This window comes from Rhinatrema bivittatum, chromosome 8 (assembly GCF_901001135.1).
Source record: "Rhinatrema bivittatum chromosome 8, aRhiBiv1.1, whole genome shotgun sequence".
In the NCBI taxonomy this organism is placed as follows: Eukaryota; Metazoa; Chordata; class Amphibia; order Gymnophiona; family Rhinatrematidae; genus Rhinatrema; species Rhinatrema bivittatum.
The window spans coordinates 188,463,888-188,480,408 of record NC_042622.1 but is presented as its reverse complement, the minus strand read 5'-3'; the positions used below and the strand labels follow the sequence as shown (position 1 = coordinate 188,480,408).

At 44.8% G+C, this 16,521-nt stretch overlaps 1 protein-coding gene across 1 annotated transcript in view; it reads right to left on the bottom strand.

Moving 5' to 3' along the window:
• Window positions 1-16,521, bottom strand: part of LOC115096908 (dynein beta chain, flagellar outer arm-like) — a 630,228-nt gene that overhangs the window by 567,582 nt on the left and 46,125 nt on the right. Inside the window, 7 exon segments of the mRNA XM_029612190.1 lie at window positions 2,380-2,593; window positions 6,637-6,872; window positions 8,050-8,214; window positions 9,225-9,350; window positions 10,256-10,334; window positions 10,828-10,931; window positions 12,634-12,801. Coding sequence (XP_029468050.1) covers window positions 2,380-2,593; window positions 6,637-6,872; window positions 8,050-8,214; window positions 9,225-9,350; window positions 10,256-10,334; window positions 10,828-10,931; window positions 12,634-12,801 — 1,092 coding nt within the window.

Genomic DNA, 16,521 nt, shown 5'->3' with positions numbered 1-16,521 from the left:
GGACCAAATCATAGCCTGTGTCTGCTAAAAAGGCGGCAGCAGGCTCCATAACTGCTCTGGAATTCCCTCCAGTCTCATCAACCTCCTGAAAGAGAAGCAGACAAGATCACACCACTATGGCGCAACTGGAGGCAATCTGTACACTCATCGCCACTGCCTCAAAGGCTTGCTTAAAGAATAGCCTCAACCCTTTTTTCATGTACATCTTTCAAGGCCACTCCTCCCTCTATGGGGATAGTCATCTGCTTAGACATGGCACATACTAGAGCATCCACTTTACGAAAATGCAAACACTCTTTCACAGCCTGATCCAGTAGATACAGGCCTTCCAATATTCGACCCCCTTTAAAATTTGCCTCTGGGGCATCCCATTCCAGATCAATCAATTCCTGGATGGCAGCCATCACTGGGAAAAACAAGAGGCTTTAAGTAAGGAAACCAAAATGGAATTCTTCCTTGGCTCTGACATAGCATCCGAACCAGGGACACCCAGCTGTTTCAAGGTCTGGGAAATCAGTGCTGGCAGTTCATCTCTATGAAAGAACCGCAACATGGTTCAATACGGTTCCAGCCCTGGAGGAATTTCCTCATCTTCCACGGAATCAACATCAACCTCATCATCAGTGCCATCCGGAATCCTGTCTGGAACACCCTCAGGGAGCCAAGGCAAACCCTGGCACTTAAGCATAGGACTGGAAGAGGGAGAAGCCACTGGTTGAGGGTCCAACTGGTCAGAAATGGGGGAAGTGGAGAACTGAGCTTGAAGAAAGGCTTATAAGCCTTGAAAAAATTCCACCCAAGAAAAAGCAGCTGAGTCCAGACCAAGCCCAGAAGGAACTGGAGTTGGTCCCACAGAACTGCCCTTGCCAGCGGAAGAGCCAGTCAAAGGAGAACCAATATCTGGCATCCCCCCAGTCAAGGCTGTGACCAACCCGTCATCAGAATGGAAAGAGCCAGGCTTAGCAAATCCGAGGAAGACAACTCTCCCTGAGTGTCTGAATAACTCTGACACAGGTCAGAAGCCAGGCCAAGCTGTGAAACCCTAATATGACAGGAAACACAAATAGGAAGACTCTTAGGTTTCCTGCTTACCGTCACCATCGCTGCGGTAAACATGTGTTGGAACATCTCGTGCTCAAAAATGAAATGCACCCAAAAAATAAGCGCCTAGAAGAAAGCGCGGCAAGGCACACGCACAACCTGTGCACCATGTTAAGCGCGTAAAAAGGTTTGTGCGCATAAAAAACACCCCCAAAAACAGAGCGCAAAACGCGTGCATAGAGCTGACACATTGCGCAAGCTGATGGCCTATAGAGGGCAGCAGAACGTGCACAAGAACGCGCGAAAACACCCGCAGTGGCCTACCATGCAGCGTGCAAGAAAAAAGCCTAATTGTGGGGCCTAACTTGCTGGGGGACGCTCAACCCGCCAGGCTGCCCAATTCCCCAACCCCAACGGGAGCGGGAATTAATGTCGGCATGGTGCACCAAGAACAGAGACCGGAGGAAGTCCTGAAACCCAACGAACTGTCTCTGATTCAAGTAAAACTTTCTTTTTTTTTTTTTTTTTAAACCTTACCTGAGCTCAGTGCTTACCAGCTGAGTACAGAGACTGTCTCCAGCTGTGGGGGGACAGGACATCTGCTGTTACCACCACACTCAGCCTCCTGCACCCACTGTCTTTCAGCTGAACTAGAGCTAAGTCCACGCCGGAAAACCCAGCTACCGGACCAAGGCACACCTCTGATGGACCATGGAAATCTCCTCAGGAATTATCAACTTGGGGAGGGACCTTAAGGTATCACTGCAGGAGAGCGGAGCTTTCTTTTCCTGAATTTAGAATTTCAAATTTCTTCTTTCAAAAAGCACAAAGCAATCCCCAAAGGGAGCATGTCCACCATCTGCTGGTGATGGAGAATACTGGGAGGCTGGGATCACTGCAGGGTTATATATACTGTGATGTCAGCTTGCTCTGTCTCCATCTGCTGGCAGGGGAGCATAAACCTACTGGTCCTGAGTCCATCTGTCTATACGCTAGAAAACTAATTTTACAACACCCAGCATATAAATATAAGCCAGGTGGTCTTAAGTACAGTTTTTGTCTATTAGGCAGACAGAAAATACATATCAATATGGAGAACTTTTCCTGTCCTGTTTCTGTAGAACTAATGAGAATTCTCCACACGCTCCTCCTGAGCATGTCTGGAGAAACTTCCTCTTACAAAGAGCCTTGGCATTTGTTGCAATTAACATATTCTATTTATGATGATTCATTGTCTCTGGCAGCCTGAATACAATCCTCTTCCATCTGATATGCCTCTATGCCTCTGTTTTACAGAACAATGGGAGGAAAACAGGTAAAAAGAAACTAGCCACCTACTTTGTGGTCCAATATTGTGTTTAACATGGAGGCCAAGCTTGTAATGGTCACTTCTTTTAGACCTTGCAAAATCATCACATCTATGCACTCCATATATTCCTGCCAGGCTGGGGACGCTTCACTGATCCCCACTGCACAGAAGGACTGTTGGGCCAGCTGGTGAATCTTCTGCCCATCACAAAGAAGCTGGGTTTCCAGTTCTTGTTCCAGATTTCTTAAGACACAACCACCATATCAGAACATTTACTTTTGATGCAGAAAAATAACAAGCAGAAAATACAAATCTGAGGTTTTTTGTTTGTTTTATTTCATTAGGGAGATGTAGAGACCTGGGAGGAGAAGGGGACATGAATTGCCTTTGTTGTGAACTCCACATACCAGCTTGAGAAAATAATTCTCTCTCCCTTGTGCCTATAATAAGAACTCAAAGTATGCTGTTCCTTCACCAGAGTGAGATTATTTTCACCCTCTCCATCCCCCAAATAGACAAGAACCCCTGCACCTGTTGCACGTTAAACAGAGTGCCAGGACAGCAATGCACTGAGCTGCCTGGGGCGATGAGGATGCCTGTTCAGGGCCCAATGAGATTGTAACAGAGGTGTAACAGAAGGGATATAAAACTGTGCCCAAGGGGAGGCCCAAAGACCAGGTGTGCTAACAAGTGGCCCCTAGTGGCAAAATAAAGTACTACAAGGATAGATTGCGAAAGTGTCCTTCTTCCTTACCCTTTACACACTCAGCACAAATATCAGGAATGGGGGGGGGAAAGAACATGGCAGAAATAGATTGGTGGACTAGCCGGATGAGTTATAATGTGCTTTCCCACTGTATGAGGCAATATTTAAGAGAAAACGTGACCCTTTAAGATAAAACTGCAGTTGGCATCCACTTTGCTTTCAGTGCAAACAATATTCACATATCTGTACCACTTAGAGGTGAATTGTAAAAGCCCGGTGCACGCATTGATTAGGAGATGCGCAAATAAGTTAGGCTTGTGCTTGCCGCGCAGATTTTAAAAACAACCGAGATGTGCGCATATCTCCTGCAGCATGCACATGTCGAAGGTTTTCAAAAAGGGGGCGGGACGTGGACATAGTCTGGGAGGGGCATGGGCCAGAGATGTGTGCGTAGATACTGACCCAAACCGGCTTGTGCAGAGGCCCCCTGCCACATAAATTTACTTCTGCTATGGATGTGGTGTAAGTTAAAAATAAAGAAAACCAGGCAGATCTGTGGGGATTTAAGGGTTGGGGAATAACTGGAGGGAGTAAAGGCTATTAAACTAGAGGGGTTTGGAGGTCATCTCTTTTAACTGAGCAAACTGAGGATGAACTGGTAAAGCTGGGAATGGCGGTGCAAGCCTTTTTTTTTTTTTTTTTCATTTGCAATTTATTGGATTTTTCATAAAGTTTTTTTTATTAAGATATCCATGTAGATGTCTTATTAAGGGTAAAGGTGAAAATTTTGCATTTACAGCTATTGAACAACTTAAGTCATTTCTAAATGCAAGAATGGTGACTATAGTCCCACAATAAGTAATTGTTTGGCAATCAGTAAAGAAAGAAAACCATCAAAAATCGTTAAGCCAGTTTTACTTTTAAACTGTTTTTTCTTGATTTCTCCCCTTTGGATTTCTGGTCCCACTCATTCATGTTACTTAAGAGGACAAAATAGATAAAGATTTCTATGTTGGAGATGTTTTTCTTTGTTTTGTATTTCCTGTATGCCACTCTGTATTATTTTTTCTTGAAAGTATGACTTATGTATACTTTATGAAAAATCCAATAAATTGCAGTGCAAGCCTTTTAAAATCCCTCGATTTACACGACAGAAGCGGGATTTGCACACACATGTGCATACTCTCTTAAAATTTGGCGCACATGCGCACGCGCAGCCAGGCTATTTTACAACACGTGCACACATGCCCACATATGTTAATAAATGGCCGCGTCCCTGGGTGAGGGCTGACTTATGCACACGCGTGCCAGTTTGAAAGTTACAGTCTCTGTGTCAGAAGTTCAGTCAACAACCAGCCAGCACGGAACACCAGCAGCTAGAAAAAACCCGACCTACAGACTTGAAAAACTGCATGCAAACCAGGCAGAATTTGGATATAACTAATGCAAACCATGTGTACTATCCATTTCAATACTGGCAAGAGTGATTGCAGAACACTGATAGCTTATATCAAAGCAGAATACGAGGCAATAAGCTAAAATGTGTAAACGCAAAACCAATGTGACATCAGCTCACAGATAACAACAAAACTGATTCTGCATCTTTCATGGAAGCAGTCACAAAGCTGCTCCAAAGGTACTGCTTGTACAAGCCTAGAACTGGTGGTGCTGTAACAAATTTGGAGCAGGCTGTACCAGGATTGCAAATACAATGGGGCTAACTTAGCAGGCCTTGCGTAGGAGCAGCCATTCAAAGCTAAAATGTCTGTTAAATTAGGGCCCCCAAAGTCAAATAAAAAGAATGTTGATGTTTTTGTCCAGCTACTTTCTGTATGTTTGAAAACAAAATTAGAATGTAATTTCTGGATTTTTTTTGTTTTAATGTTAATTTTTTTTCCTCCAAACACTGGCAGCAAATAAGCCAAAACATTTTCTCCAAACTGGCAAAAAGTAAATAAATAAATAAAAAGAATGGTGACCAGGAAATACTGCAATTGTTGCACAGTTTGGGCAGTTTTTCAGGGGGTCTACTAAAGTGATGAGTTGTGCTTAACTCTAATAACGAGAACTCCAAAGTCTGTGAATCCACTGGGGATCCCCCAAACTAGACTTTGCTGACACTGGGTATACCAATTCAAAATGGGCCTGCAGGTGCTGACCTGATGGCTCTGTGGTAGTGGAAGACCCAAATCTGGATCCCTTGGCCTGGCAGGGGATGAAGATACTATGGAAGCCGTTGTAGCCCCCCCCCCAGGATGGAAGGGAGTCAGCCCCAGCCATTGCTCGCTAGCAAACGCCTTCTGATCCACCAAGTGACTGACTGGGAGCACTCGGTTCCAGAGAAAGCCAAATTGTATGACCATCAGCTACAGGACCATTGCTGCAATGAATGGGCCTGACAAGAGAGGGAAAAGGGGAAGGGACCCCCTTCCCATTCTAACCGCAAGTAGCTATGATTGAAGGTATGCGGTGATTTAAACCCACATAAGGCTGGGACAAAAAAAAAAAGCATTGTCGTGTTGGACTATTCCAGGATGGCTCAATCAGAGGAGCCCGCACGTACGCAAGCACTACATTTTGATGGGAGACACAACAGTAAAGGCGCTGGTATTATTTGGACTCATCTCCACTGAACATTCTTCCTGGGCTTCCTAGGCTGAAATGCGTCTTTCCTTACTGTTTCCCCTCCAGCACTCATCAGCAAGCTTACTGATTCACCCTCTGTAGAAGGCACCTCCCACCCACCCCCATTTCTTTGCTTTTTCCTCCACCACCATCCAGAAAGTAAAAGAATTAGCATTTTTCTACCGTGCCCCCACCAAAAAAAAATTTCCAATCCATCGCAGTGGGAGATTAAGGTATCGTACCTTTCCCATCAACAAGTTTCCAAGCAAAGAGCTTCCAAATATTAGTATGGAAGGCAAAAGACCTAAACAGATCAAGAAGGCAAGGGACACGAAGAGAGGAGTCTGGGTGCTAGTGAAACGAGGGGCAGCTGGAGGACAAGGAGAGTCCACAGTATTGTAACAGTAAAGGAAAATGGAAAAACAAGATGGGCATGGTGGTTTCTGCTGTTCTTTGAATGCCCCAAAGGATGTGGCTCTACCGGCTTATCTTCCCTCTCTCCCTCCGTCCCCAAACACTTCAGTGACTCTCCCTAGTCTTGTGATGAAGAGCAAGAGCCGAAAAACGAGCTCAGATTTTTGCAAATAAATAAATAAACAAAACAAACTGTAACACTAGCTTTTGCTGCTTGCCCCATTATCTTTAATTCTCAAAAGGTTTGAGGGTTTTTTGCATGCTTTACTAAAAGGACACTCATGGCGGCTTACGGAATTATTAGAATTCGGGCGCAATAATTCCCTGCCCCAGGCAGCTTATAATTTAAGTGGGTACCTGAAGCAATGGGAGATAAAGTGAGTTGCCCAATGTCACAAGGAGTGTCAGTGTGGGGGGGGGAGTGGGATTTAAACCCTGCTTTCCTGGTTCTCAGCCCATTGCTCTAATCACTAGGTCACTCCTTCTTTCGTTATTGAAGTCTTAAGTGGCTCTGTAGCGTGAGTTATCATCTGCCACTTACTTTTGCTCCATCACTAGTTCAGGCATGGAGAAGCTCCTGCTAAAATCCCGGCAGGTGAAAATGTCGAGCCTGCCCATGGACCATGCTCCGGTCAGGCTGCCAATAACTTTGTGGTTGTTTTTCACAAGGTTATAGTTGTTGTAAAGGTCCACGCAGACAAAGGACGTGGCAAGGTCAATGTAATCCGTGCTCTCTTCCATACTCCAAGTAAAAACTTCAAGTCCATCTTTCAGAAGCTTGTTCACCATTAAAAAAAAAAAAGAAAAAGAAAAAAGTTTAAAATGTTTTAAGATTATGGGGCAGATTTTTAAAAAGTACGCGCGCGCGTACTTTTGTTCGCGCAACCGGCGCAAACAAAAGTACGTTGGATTTTAAAAGATACGCGCGTAGCCACGCGTATCTTTTAAAATCCAGGGTCGGTGCACGCAAGGCTGCGCAAAATCAGCAGCCTGCACGCGCTGAGCCGCGCAGCCTGCCTCCGTTCCCTCCGAGGCCGCTCCGAAATCGAAGCAGCCTCAGAGGGAACTTTTTTTTTGTCCCCCCCACCTTTCCCTCCCTTCCCCTATCTAACCCACCCCCCAGCCCTAACTAAATCCCCCTCCCCTACCTTATTTCGTTGAGTTACGCCTGCCAGAGGCTCCCTGTCCCGGCACAGGCCGCTGTGCCGGAGCACTTGGTCACGCCTCTGGACTTGCCCCAGTCACTCCCCGAACACCACACTGCCCCTGACACGCCCCCAACACGTCCCCCAAGCAAAGCCCCGGGTCTTACGCGTGTCCTGGGGCTTTGCGCGCGCCGGCACGCAGGGCTTTTAAAATCTACCCCTATGTATTTAACCAGGTGGTTTTATATTATAACTATTAGTGGGGACAGCCCAGTGGTTCAGTTGCAGAGGGAGCATTCACATTCCCTAGTAGACGGGAGTCTCAGTCATCATGCAACAGTGGCACCTAGTGGCCAGACACAGGGTTCGTATTAGCCAGTTTCCAGAAGAAGCACTGGAGCATGGCCTCCAGCTGAAGACTGTCACAGGACAAAATGATTTGGGAGGGCTTGGAATATTTATTAAAAAAAAAAACAGGAGAAAAATCCCCAGGGAGTTTTAAATGAAGGCTCAAGATGTTGTAACCCAAAAGAAGATAGTTTTAACTGAGCTGGAAGTGCAAAAGGAGCAGCAGAAAACTACCAGGCCAAAATATATTTCTAGAAAGCTGTCCACATAGGATGCTCTTAGGCTATGTAAAAAAAATAAATTTAAAATTAAAACTGAAGGTAAAATCTTGAACATCAGAAATCATATTGTTATTCCACTCATCATCATAACGCCTTATGTAGGTCTGACCTTAAAAATGTTTGTATCTTTTTTTTATTATTTAAATTTTAATGCAGACTATCCACGATGATAGCAATTACCTCGCTGACTTTTGACAGCTTCTTCTCGAATAACGGACTGAGGTAGTCAGCCATCGTCCTCATAACCTCATTGTATTTGGACACGACAGTTTCTAGTCGAGCGGAAAGTATTTTCAGTTTATTCACATCCACGGTCCTCACGACAGACTGAACAGATTCTGATATCTACAACATGACAGGTTCATTTTAATAGAGGGAAAAGGAAGGTGAGGGATGGATCCCTAAGGACATAAATGTAACCTGAAGATTGAGGTCTATTTTTTTTTTTTTTAATTAAATGGTTTTCATTCTTCAGCATGGTTAATCGATAAACTTCAACAAGTTAAACAGAAGCATGGAAAGCTCAAAACCATAGAGGGAAGGGATGGGGAGTATTATATTTTAATTTTCACTGATTTGTATAGGGCTTGGGATTCTTAAAGCAAAGGTAGTAACAAATGTAAAATAATTAAAAAACAAAACAAAACATTTTTTAGAGTGATTTCCAAAGCAATTTACTCTGTCTGAAAATTACTCTACTCGGCGTGGAGCTCGTAACGGAAGTACATTTTGGTCTTTAACTGGCGACATTTGGCATGTTATGTTTAGCCGCATTAAAAAGGGGCATTTCCTTGGAATGCATTTTGGTCAGGTGGGGGAGGAGTAAAAAGGCACGCATTACTTGGCATTTTCAAAAACATGTGCGTTATTTTACCACCTCCATCCCCCTACTTCTCTCCCTCCTCCCCAATCACCTGCACAAACAGCAGGTACAAAGCAAGCTCTCGGCACACATGCTTTGCACTTAGGTACAGTTTCAGAAGGAAAACTACCTTTTTCCTCCCCAATATACTTCCTATGATTTCAGGTTTTTAAAGTATGCAGTCTCCCTTTTGAAAATGTTACAAAAAACACACAATAAAAAGCACCTGTCTACTTCGCAACTTTGCAAGCTAGTCAAAATTGCACACACACACACACACACACACACACACACACACACCCACACCCCCACCACCACCACCACCCACTCAAGTAAGCAGTTATGACAAGCAAAGACATTAAAGGGGCAATAATCAAAAATTTTACATGGATAAACCTGCATAAAAAAGGCAGTTTAATTATTCCCCCGCCATCCCTCCTCCCTATATATGAATAAAAGTTCCTTCCTCCCTCTTATAATATAAATGGCTGACCTTCACTTGAAATGGTGGTTTCATGAGATAAGCAGCTTCTCGCAGTAAGAGCACAAGGTCTGGATTAAGATTTAACTGGATGCTAGGAAAATATTCTTCCGGCTCTGTGCTTATGTTAGGAGAACTCTGAAAAAGAAAAAAAAACCCACCTAATTAAATTTAAGAGAGAGATACAGTAAATGATACAAAACCTCACAGCGGTGGATAGAATTGGAGGGGGAAGGGGAGGGGGTGTTGGTCATGGTAACACAGACCACACAGACCATCTCATCTGCCCATATTTCCTTTCCTATGTATACTCGCAGACCCTGCTTGAACGTCGTTGTTTTTTTCCCTTCACTTCAGGATCTCCTTTTGCCTATCCCATGTTGATGTTTTTGACACAACCACCACCACTGTCGCCGTTGGGGAGGCTATTCCATGCATTCTCTACCTTCTCAGTGAAGAAATATTTCCTTAAGTTACTCTCAAGCCTGCACATTTTCAGCCTCACACCATTTTATTTGGGTCTTACATTCTGCCTTTCCAAATATTTGCTCAAAGCAGAGTACAATAACGTATCATCAGAAACAGGATACTGGGCTTGATGGACCTTTGGTCTGATCTAGTATGGCAACTTCTTATGTTCTTAGGCACGTGTTAGGTGCCAGTTCTCATTTCTAACAAATCCCTAATGGGTACTGGGGATGATAAACCCAGAAAAATTATTAGGTTCAATAAAAAAAAAAAAAAGATACAGGGAATGAGGAGACTGTCTACATAGTAGAGCTTTAAATTTGAATCATGTAACCTTCCCACCATCCTTCAGGAAGTCTGAACAGCCAGAGAGATCCTAGGCTAGGCCACAATGTATGCACCAATGGCATTGTGGGTCCTCTAACCCCAGTACATGTCATCAGCAATATTCCCTGAGACTCCCACAGAGTCTGCCATCAGCCAGGGACCCAGGTAGTGTCGCAGTTCTTTCATCACGCACAATGCACACTTTTTATACTGACTTGAAGTGCACCCCAAGCCAATTTTCCGCTTACCAGTAAAGGAAGCTTCATGGAGTCGCTCATCTCTTCCTTGGCAGCCTCAAGCCAGGCAGTGACCAACCGATTTTCAAATCTGACAGGCACGAAATGAAGTAACGTGTACAAGAATCAACTTCTAAGTCATGGAGAACATAGGTTTTGATCAAAGAAATGACACAATCTTTTCTTTTCAAACACGCAACCCCTAGCAAATAATATCGCTAAGAGAAAAGAAAATAGTTTTGCGCATCCTGGGGCAGAAAGAGAATGGTTTACTCCGATATCATGAGGTCTGAAGGTTGCGCATGCTGAGTAAAATAATAAGATTTTATTTTTGTGTGTGTGTGGGGGGGGGGGGGGGTTAGCTGCTATAGTGCTATTAGATATAAACCAAGCGGATAGGACCTTGCGTTCAAGACAACCGTGTGAAGAACTGCAAAGAGAAATGCTTTGAGGAAGGAATTCAGGGGAAAAGTGGGCAAAGAAAATGCAGTCTTAGAATGTCTTGTGGAAATAAAAAAGGAGGGGCGGGGGCGGGATAATTATATCTCCATCTTCAGCTCATTTGGATACGAAAGTTCCAGTACCTGTCAAATTCATTCATCGTCTCGGTGTACAGATGCCTGAGTGTCCACCCCAGATCTCCCTCCAGAGACAGTGGGGAGAAAGTCTTCAGTTGTACCATAGGTTCCTGAGATAATAATGACAGTAGGTAGCAAAATAATAATAATAAAAATAATCATAATGTCTGACTTTGCAGTTTCTTCCTTCTCCTTTGAGCTTCCATCTCAAATAGAACCGGACCTGGGTTTGGGTTCTGTAAGCCTTCATTGGCTCTATGAGTATGGTAAGTGCGCTATATAAATAATAAATGAAATAAACAAAATTACATGGTGGGGGGGGGGGGGAGAGGAATTTTTCCCTTTATTTTAATATCCCCTCCTAAATTACTTTAGTCCAATCAATGCAACAACATTGTCGGCCTGGGGGCCATGCACCAGGGCTCCTTCCGAGCCCTGCAATCATGGGCCCTAACTCTGGCCGCTGGATGTCGCCACTGTATGTTGCCTCTGCAGCATCCCCAGCCTTGGCTGAGAATAGAATCCAGGACTCACTGAGCCACCAGGGCTCTGTGTATAATAAACCCATAGATTCTGCAGTGCGTGAGCTTTAGAAAACACACTGGACTCTTCTTCAGACAAGATAACATAAAAATTCTGGGGCCGATATTCAGCCATGGAGCGACTAGGTAAGTTAGCCGTCTAAGTATATCTGGCTAACTTTAGGACAGCCCTGCGGTATGATCAGAGATAGCCACATAACTTACGTAGCTAACTCCTCTTCTCTCCAAAAACGCCTCCCACCTGTCCCTGGAATGCCCCCGATTTATGTGGCTAAATTCTAGAATTTAGCCTCAAATGGCATTTAATATCTCCAGTTAGCCATTTAGATGTATTACTTTTCAGTTATCTGTCTAAATGGCTTTTGAATATTGACCTCACCATGATCTAGATCACATACCCTATAACTAGAAAAGAAAAAGTCTATGCTGTACCAGACGTTTGGTTAAAGCAGACTAAAAACACAAAAGAAAATCCAACTATATAATATACATTTCTCAGCACCAGTATAAGCAGCGTGTTCTGCCTCCCATATATACAGGGCAAGTTTCAAATAGCCTGCATGGATGTAAAGCATGTGGGGGGGCTAAGGTTTTCCAAGAGAGAGTAGCCAGGTAGTTTCTTTTTGAATATCAGTGTAACGTGCACATGCTAAAAGTGCCTGCACACTTTACACTCGCTGTTTACTCGCCCCCTCCAACCTAAACACACCTTCCAGCTAAAGTGCTTGCAGTACAGAAGCCAGCGCATACTTTTCACTGGGCAGAGGAGGCTATTATCAGACAGGGCAAGGTAAGCTCGCTAATCTGTTCAAAGGCAGCTAGATGGCTTTAAGAAATGTCCTCAGGGGCAGTAGGGGACAGGCAATTTTCAAACTGGGTCAAAGCCGACAGGTGCTTTTTTTGGAATGTTTTCTAAACGACAGTATATAAAACCTGATAAATAAATAAATACTCACAGACCTTGCACCACATTAGAGTTCGCACCTGCTTTTTTTTTATGTGGGTACTTCCCCCCACCCCATGTAAAATTAATGCATGTAGAGTTGAAAACGCAACCTACATGTGTTATTTCCCTCCCGCAACCTAAACACGCCTCCTCTAAACATGGCTGGAAGCTTGCATGCATTTTCAGATGGCCGATTTATGAAGCCCATGTATATAGCTTTGAAATTTGCCCTTCCCGACAACTATGGGGCAATCGATTTAGGAAAGGCAAACTCAGCTTGTATATACAATGAAAGGCTACATTTTGAAATTTGCATGAACGTACCGATATTCTGGCTTGGAGCCCCTTTATCCAGATGAGTTTGCCGACAGTGGGTGTGGCATTGACATGCAGAGGAGGGTTATCAGCCATCCTCAAGAACATGTCCTTGACTTGAGAGAGCTCCTCAATAACCATGGAGACCAACTGCATGTCTTTATCTTTCAAGTGGTCCTGAGAATAAAAGGGTGATGGGATATTATAAAGTCCTGAAAAAAGTTAGCTAATGAAAAGCTAACAATTTTACAACCACAAAAAAAAAAAAAAGAGTAAGATTATGCCCCAGAGGTTTATATTCAAAAGGGGTTTGCCTGGCTTAGTTTGGACTGTGCTGATAATCCCCAAGTTTTGAATTTCCCACCCCATGAAATGGATATGTTTTAGCAGAGCACCTCATCATCTGGGTAAAACTTAACAGTATTAAAAAAAAATAAAAAATAAAAATGAAGAGGCTACCCAGCTATGCTTCTCTAAATCTGGTCATGTTGGAGAAAACAAAATTGGTTTTTACTGCTAATTTTCATTCCTGTAGTACCACAGATCATTCTAGACTCCTGGGTTTATGCATCCATGCCAGCAGATGGAGACAGAGAAAGTTTAACTGACACTGCTTGATAAGCATTGATGCCACCTGCAGTTCCTTAGTATTGGTATGTACCCAAGCGCAAAAACTCACTTGCAAAAACTTGTAAAAAACTTGAAAACACTCATTAAAGCTCTGAAGAAAAATCTGCATAGCAAAAAGAGCACAGCTGAGCGGAAGACTCTCCACTTCCATCAAGCGGGCGGGCTCTGGAATGATCCATGGAACTACAAGAATGAAAATTAGCAGGTAAGAACCAATTTTTTTTCCCTGTACATACCCAGATCATTCCAGATTCCTGGGATGTACCAAAGCCTCCTAGCCGGGGTGGGACCTAGAGAGTCCCACTCACAAAACACTCTCACCGAAAGAATGAATCTCCGAATCCCAGACGTTCAGGCGATAATGTCTCGAAAAAGTATGCAGCGACTTCCATGTAGCCGCCCGACAAATCTCTTGTGGCGACACAAACTGAGCCTCCACCCACAAGGTCACTTGTGATTGAATAGAATGAGCCCGTAAACTGTCCGGCAGCTGGCAGCCCTTAAGAATATAGGCTGACCCAATAGTATCCTTGAGCCACCTCGCAAAGGTAGCTTTGGAAGATGGAGCCCTACCTTCACACCCAACCACAAAACAAATAGGTGATCGAAAGGCATTCGTCACCTCCAGATATCTCAGTAAAGCTCTCTGAAAGACCAAATGCCTGAGTTCCCTCACATGAAGAGAAGAAGCATCCAAATTGGGAAAAGCTGGAAGTTCGACCATCTGATTAACATGAAAAGCTGAGATTACCTTGGGAAGGAAAGATGGAACCATCCATAAGGACACCCCCGAATCCGAAAACTGTAGGAACGGGTCCCTACAAGATAAAGCTTGCAACTCTGAAATTCTCCATGCCGAACAACCTTCAAGGTCAAATCCTTAAGAGTCGCCCTATGAAGAGGCTCAAAAGGTGGTTCACACAAATCTCGAAGGACCAGATTAAGATTCCAAGATGGACAGACCTTCTGTACTGGAGGACGTAAATTCTTGACCCCTCGAAGAAACCGTACAACATCAGGATGAGAGGGCAAAGATCGTCCCTCGCAAAGAGGTCAGAGCTGCTACCTGAACTCGGAGAGAGTTAAATGCCAAGCCTTTGCCCAAGCCATCTTGCAGGAAGGATAAAATCTGGGACACCAAAGCCCACAAAGCAGCAATACCTTTGGCCACATACCAAGCCTCAAAAACCTTCCAGACTCGGACATAAGACAATAAGGTAGACGTGGGCCTCACATGCAGAAGGGTAGTAATAACCAGCTCTGGGTACACCCTGCGCCTTAAACGTCGCCTTTCAAAAGCCAAGCCACTAGACAGAAGCAATCTGCTTGATCGAAAAATACAGGACCTTGATGGAGCAGACGAGAAAGGTGACTGAACCGTATCGAAAAGTGACTGAACCATATCGGACCGTCCACAACCAAGTTGACGAGAGATCCGCAAACCACGGGCGACATGGCCACTCAAGAGCCACCAATACGACATCCCCTAGGTGTCTCTCTATTCTGCACAAAACCTTTCCCACCAGAGGCCATGGAGGAAACACATAAAGAAGAACTCCCTGAGTCCAAGGAATCACTAGAGCGTCGACTCCCTCAGCTCCGTAGTCTCGTCTGCAGCTGAAAAATCGGGGGGCTTTTGCATTGTGGGGAGACGCTATCAGATCTACATCTGGACAACCCTTCTCACGAATGAGCTGCATCGCCAACTCTGACAGTTTCCATTCACCCGGATCTAGAAGACTGCGACTTAGAAAATCCGCCTGGACATTCTCGTTGCCCACAATATGAGAGGCCGCTATCTGGGACAAGTGTGCCTCCACCCAGATCATTAACTCCTGAGCCTCTTGAGCTACCATCCAGCTCTTGGTACCGCCTTGTTGATGGATATAAACCACGGTCGTCACATTATCCAACAGAATTCTGACTGAACATTGGTAGAAAGGCCAGCAACACTAATCGCACTGCCCTGGTCTCCAAGCAGTTGATAGACCAGGAGCGCTCTTCCAGCGACCACACACCCTGAGCCGACAGAAGCTGGAAAACTGCCCCCCAAGCAGACAGACTGGCATTGGTAGTAACAATGATCCAATCCAGTACCTCTAGAGTAACCCCCAAAGAAGGTGAGACGTTTGGAGCCACCAAGACAGACTCTCCCTCATAGGAACATCCAGCGATACTGGCTGATGAAAAAGCTCTGACAGCGGATTCCATTGTGCCAACAGAGCTTTCAGTAATGGTCTTATATGCGCAAAAGCCCAGAGAACAAACTTGAGTGTGGAAGCCATGGATCCCAGAACCTGCAAAAAATCCCAAGCCCTGGGCACCCACAAAGCCAAAAGACAATGGATCTGTGACTACAATTTGTTTGCTCTCTTGTCTGTCGAGAACACCTTGCCCATGCTCATGTTGAAACGGGTTCCCAGATACTTGAGATATTGGGTCAGATTGAGATGGCTCTTGGCAAAATTCACCACCCAGCCCAGTGGCTGGGGGGCAGTTGAGTGACCTTCCTGACCGCTGAGTGACAACTGGCCTCCGACTTTGCCTTGATGAGCCAATCATTGAGATAAGGATGTACCAGAACTCCCTCATGCTACAAGGCCGCAGCCACTACTACCATGATCTTGGTGAAGGTCCGCAGCGCTGTGGCTAGGCTGAAAGGAAGGGCCTGAAACTGGAAATGCTGACCAAGAACCATGAACCTCAAATAACACTGGTGATCCCAATGAATGGGGATATGAAGATACACCTCCGTTAGATCCAAGGAAGCTAAGAATTCCCGACTGCGAACTGCTGCAATCACCGATCTTAGGGTTTCCTTGCAAAATCTCATAATTTGCAGCGCTGCATTTACTCTTTTTAGGTCCAGAATAGGCTGAAAAGTGCCCTCCTTTTTGGGAACCACGAAATAAATGGAGTACCTCCCGGTGCCCCGTTCTTCCGGAGGAACCTGTACCACGGTTCCTAAACCCTGCAACCTATCCAAGGTCTCCCGAACTGCAGTTCGCTTTGTCATCGAACCGCAAAGAGAGACCAAAAAGAAGTCGCAAACGGGGCGAGCAAATTCTAAAGCATAACCATCTCTTATGATCAAGAGGACCCACTGATCCTGAGTGAGACTGGTCCACTCCTCGTAGAAAAGTGCCCCTCTAAGAAGGGAACGACAGAGTGGGCCGGCCTCACCTCATTGGGAGGATTTTGCCCCCAAAGTCCCACCTCTGGTGGGGGCTCTAAAGGGCCTCCGAGCTCCCTGAAAAGTCTGCGCCC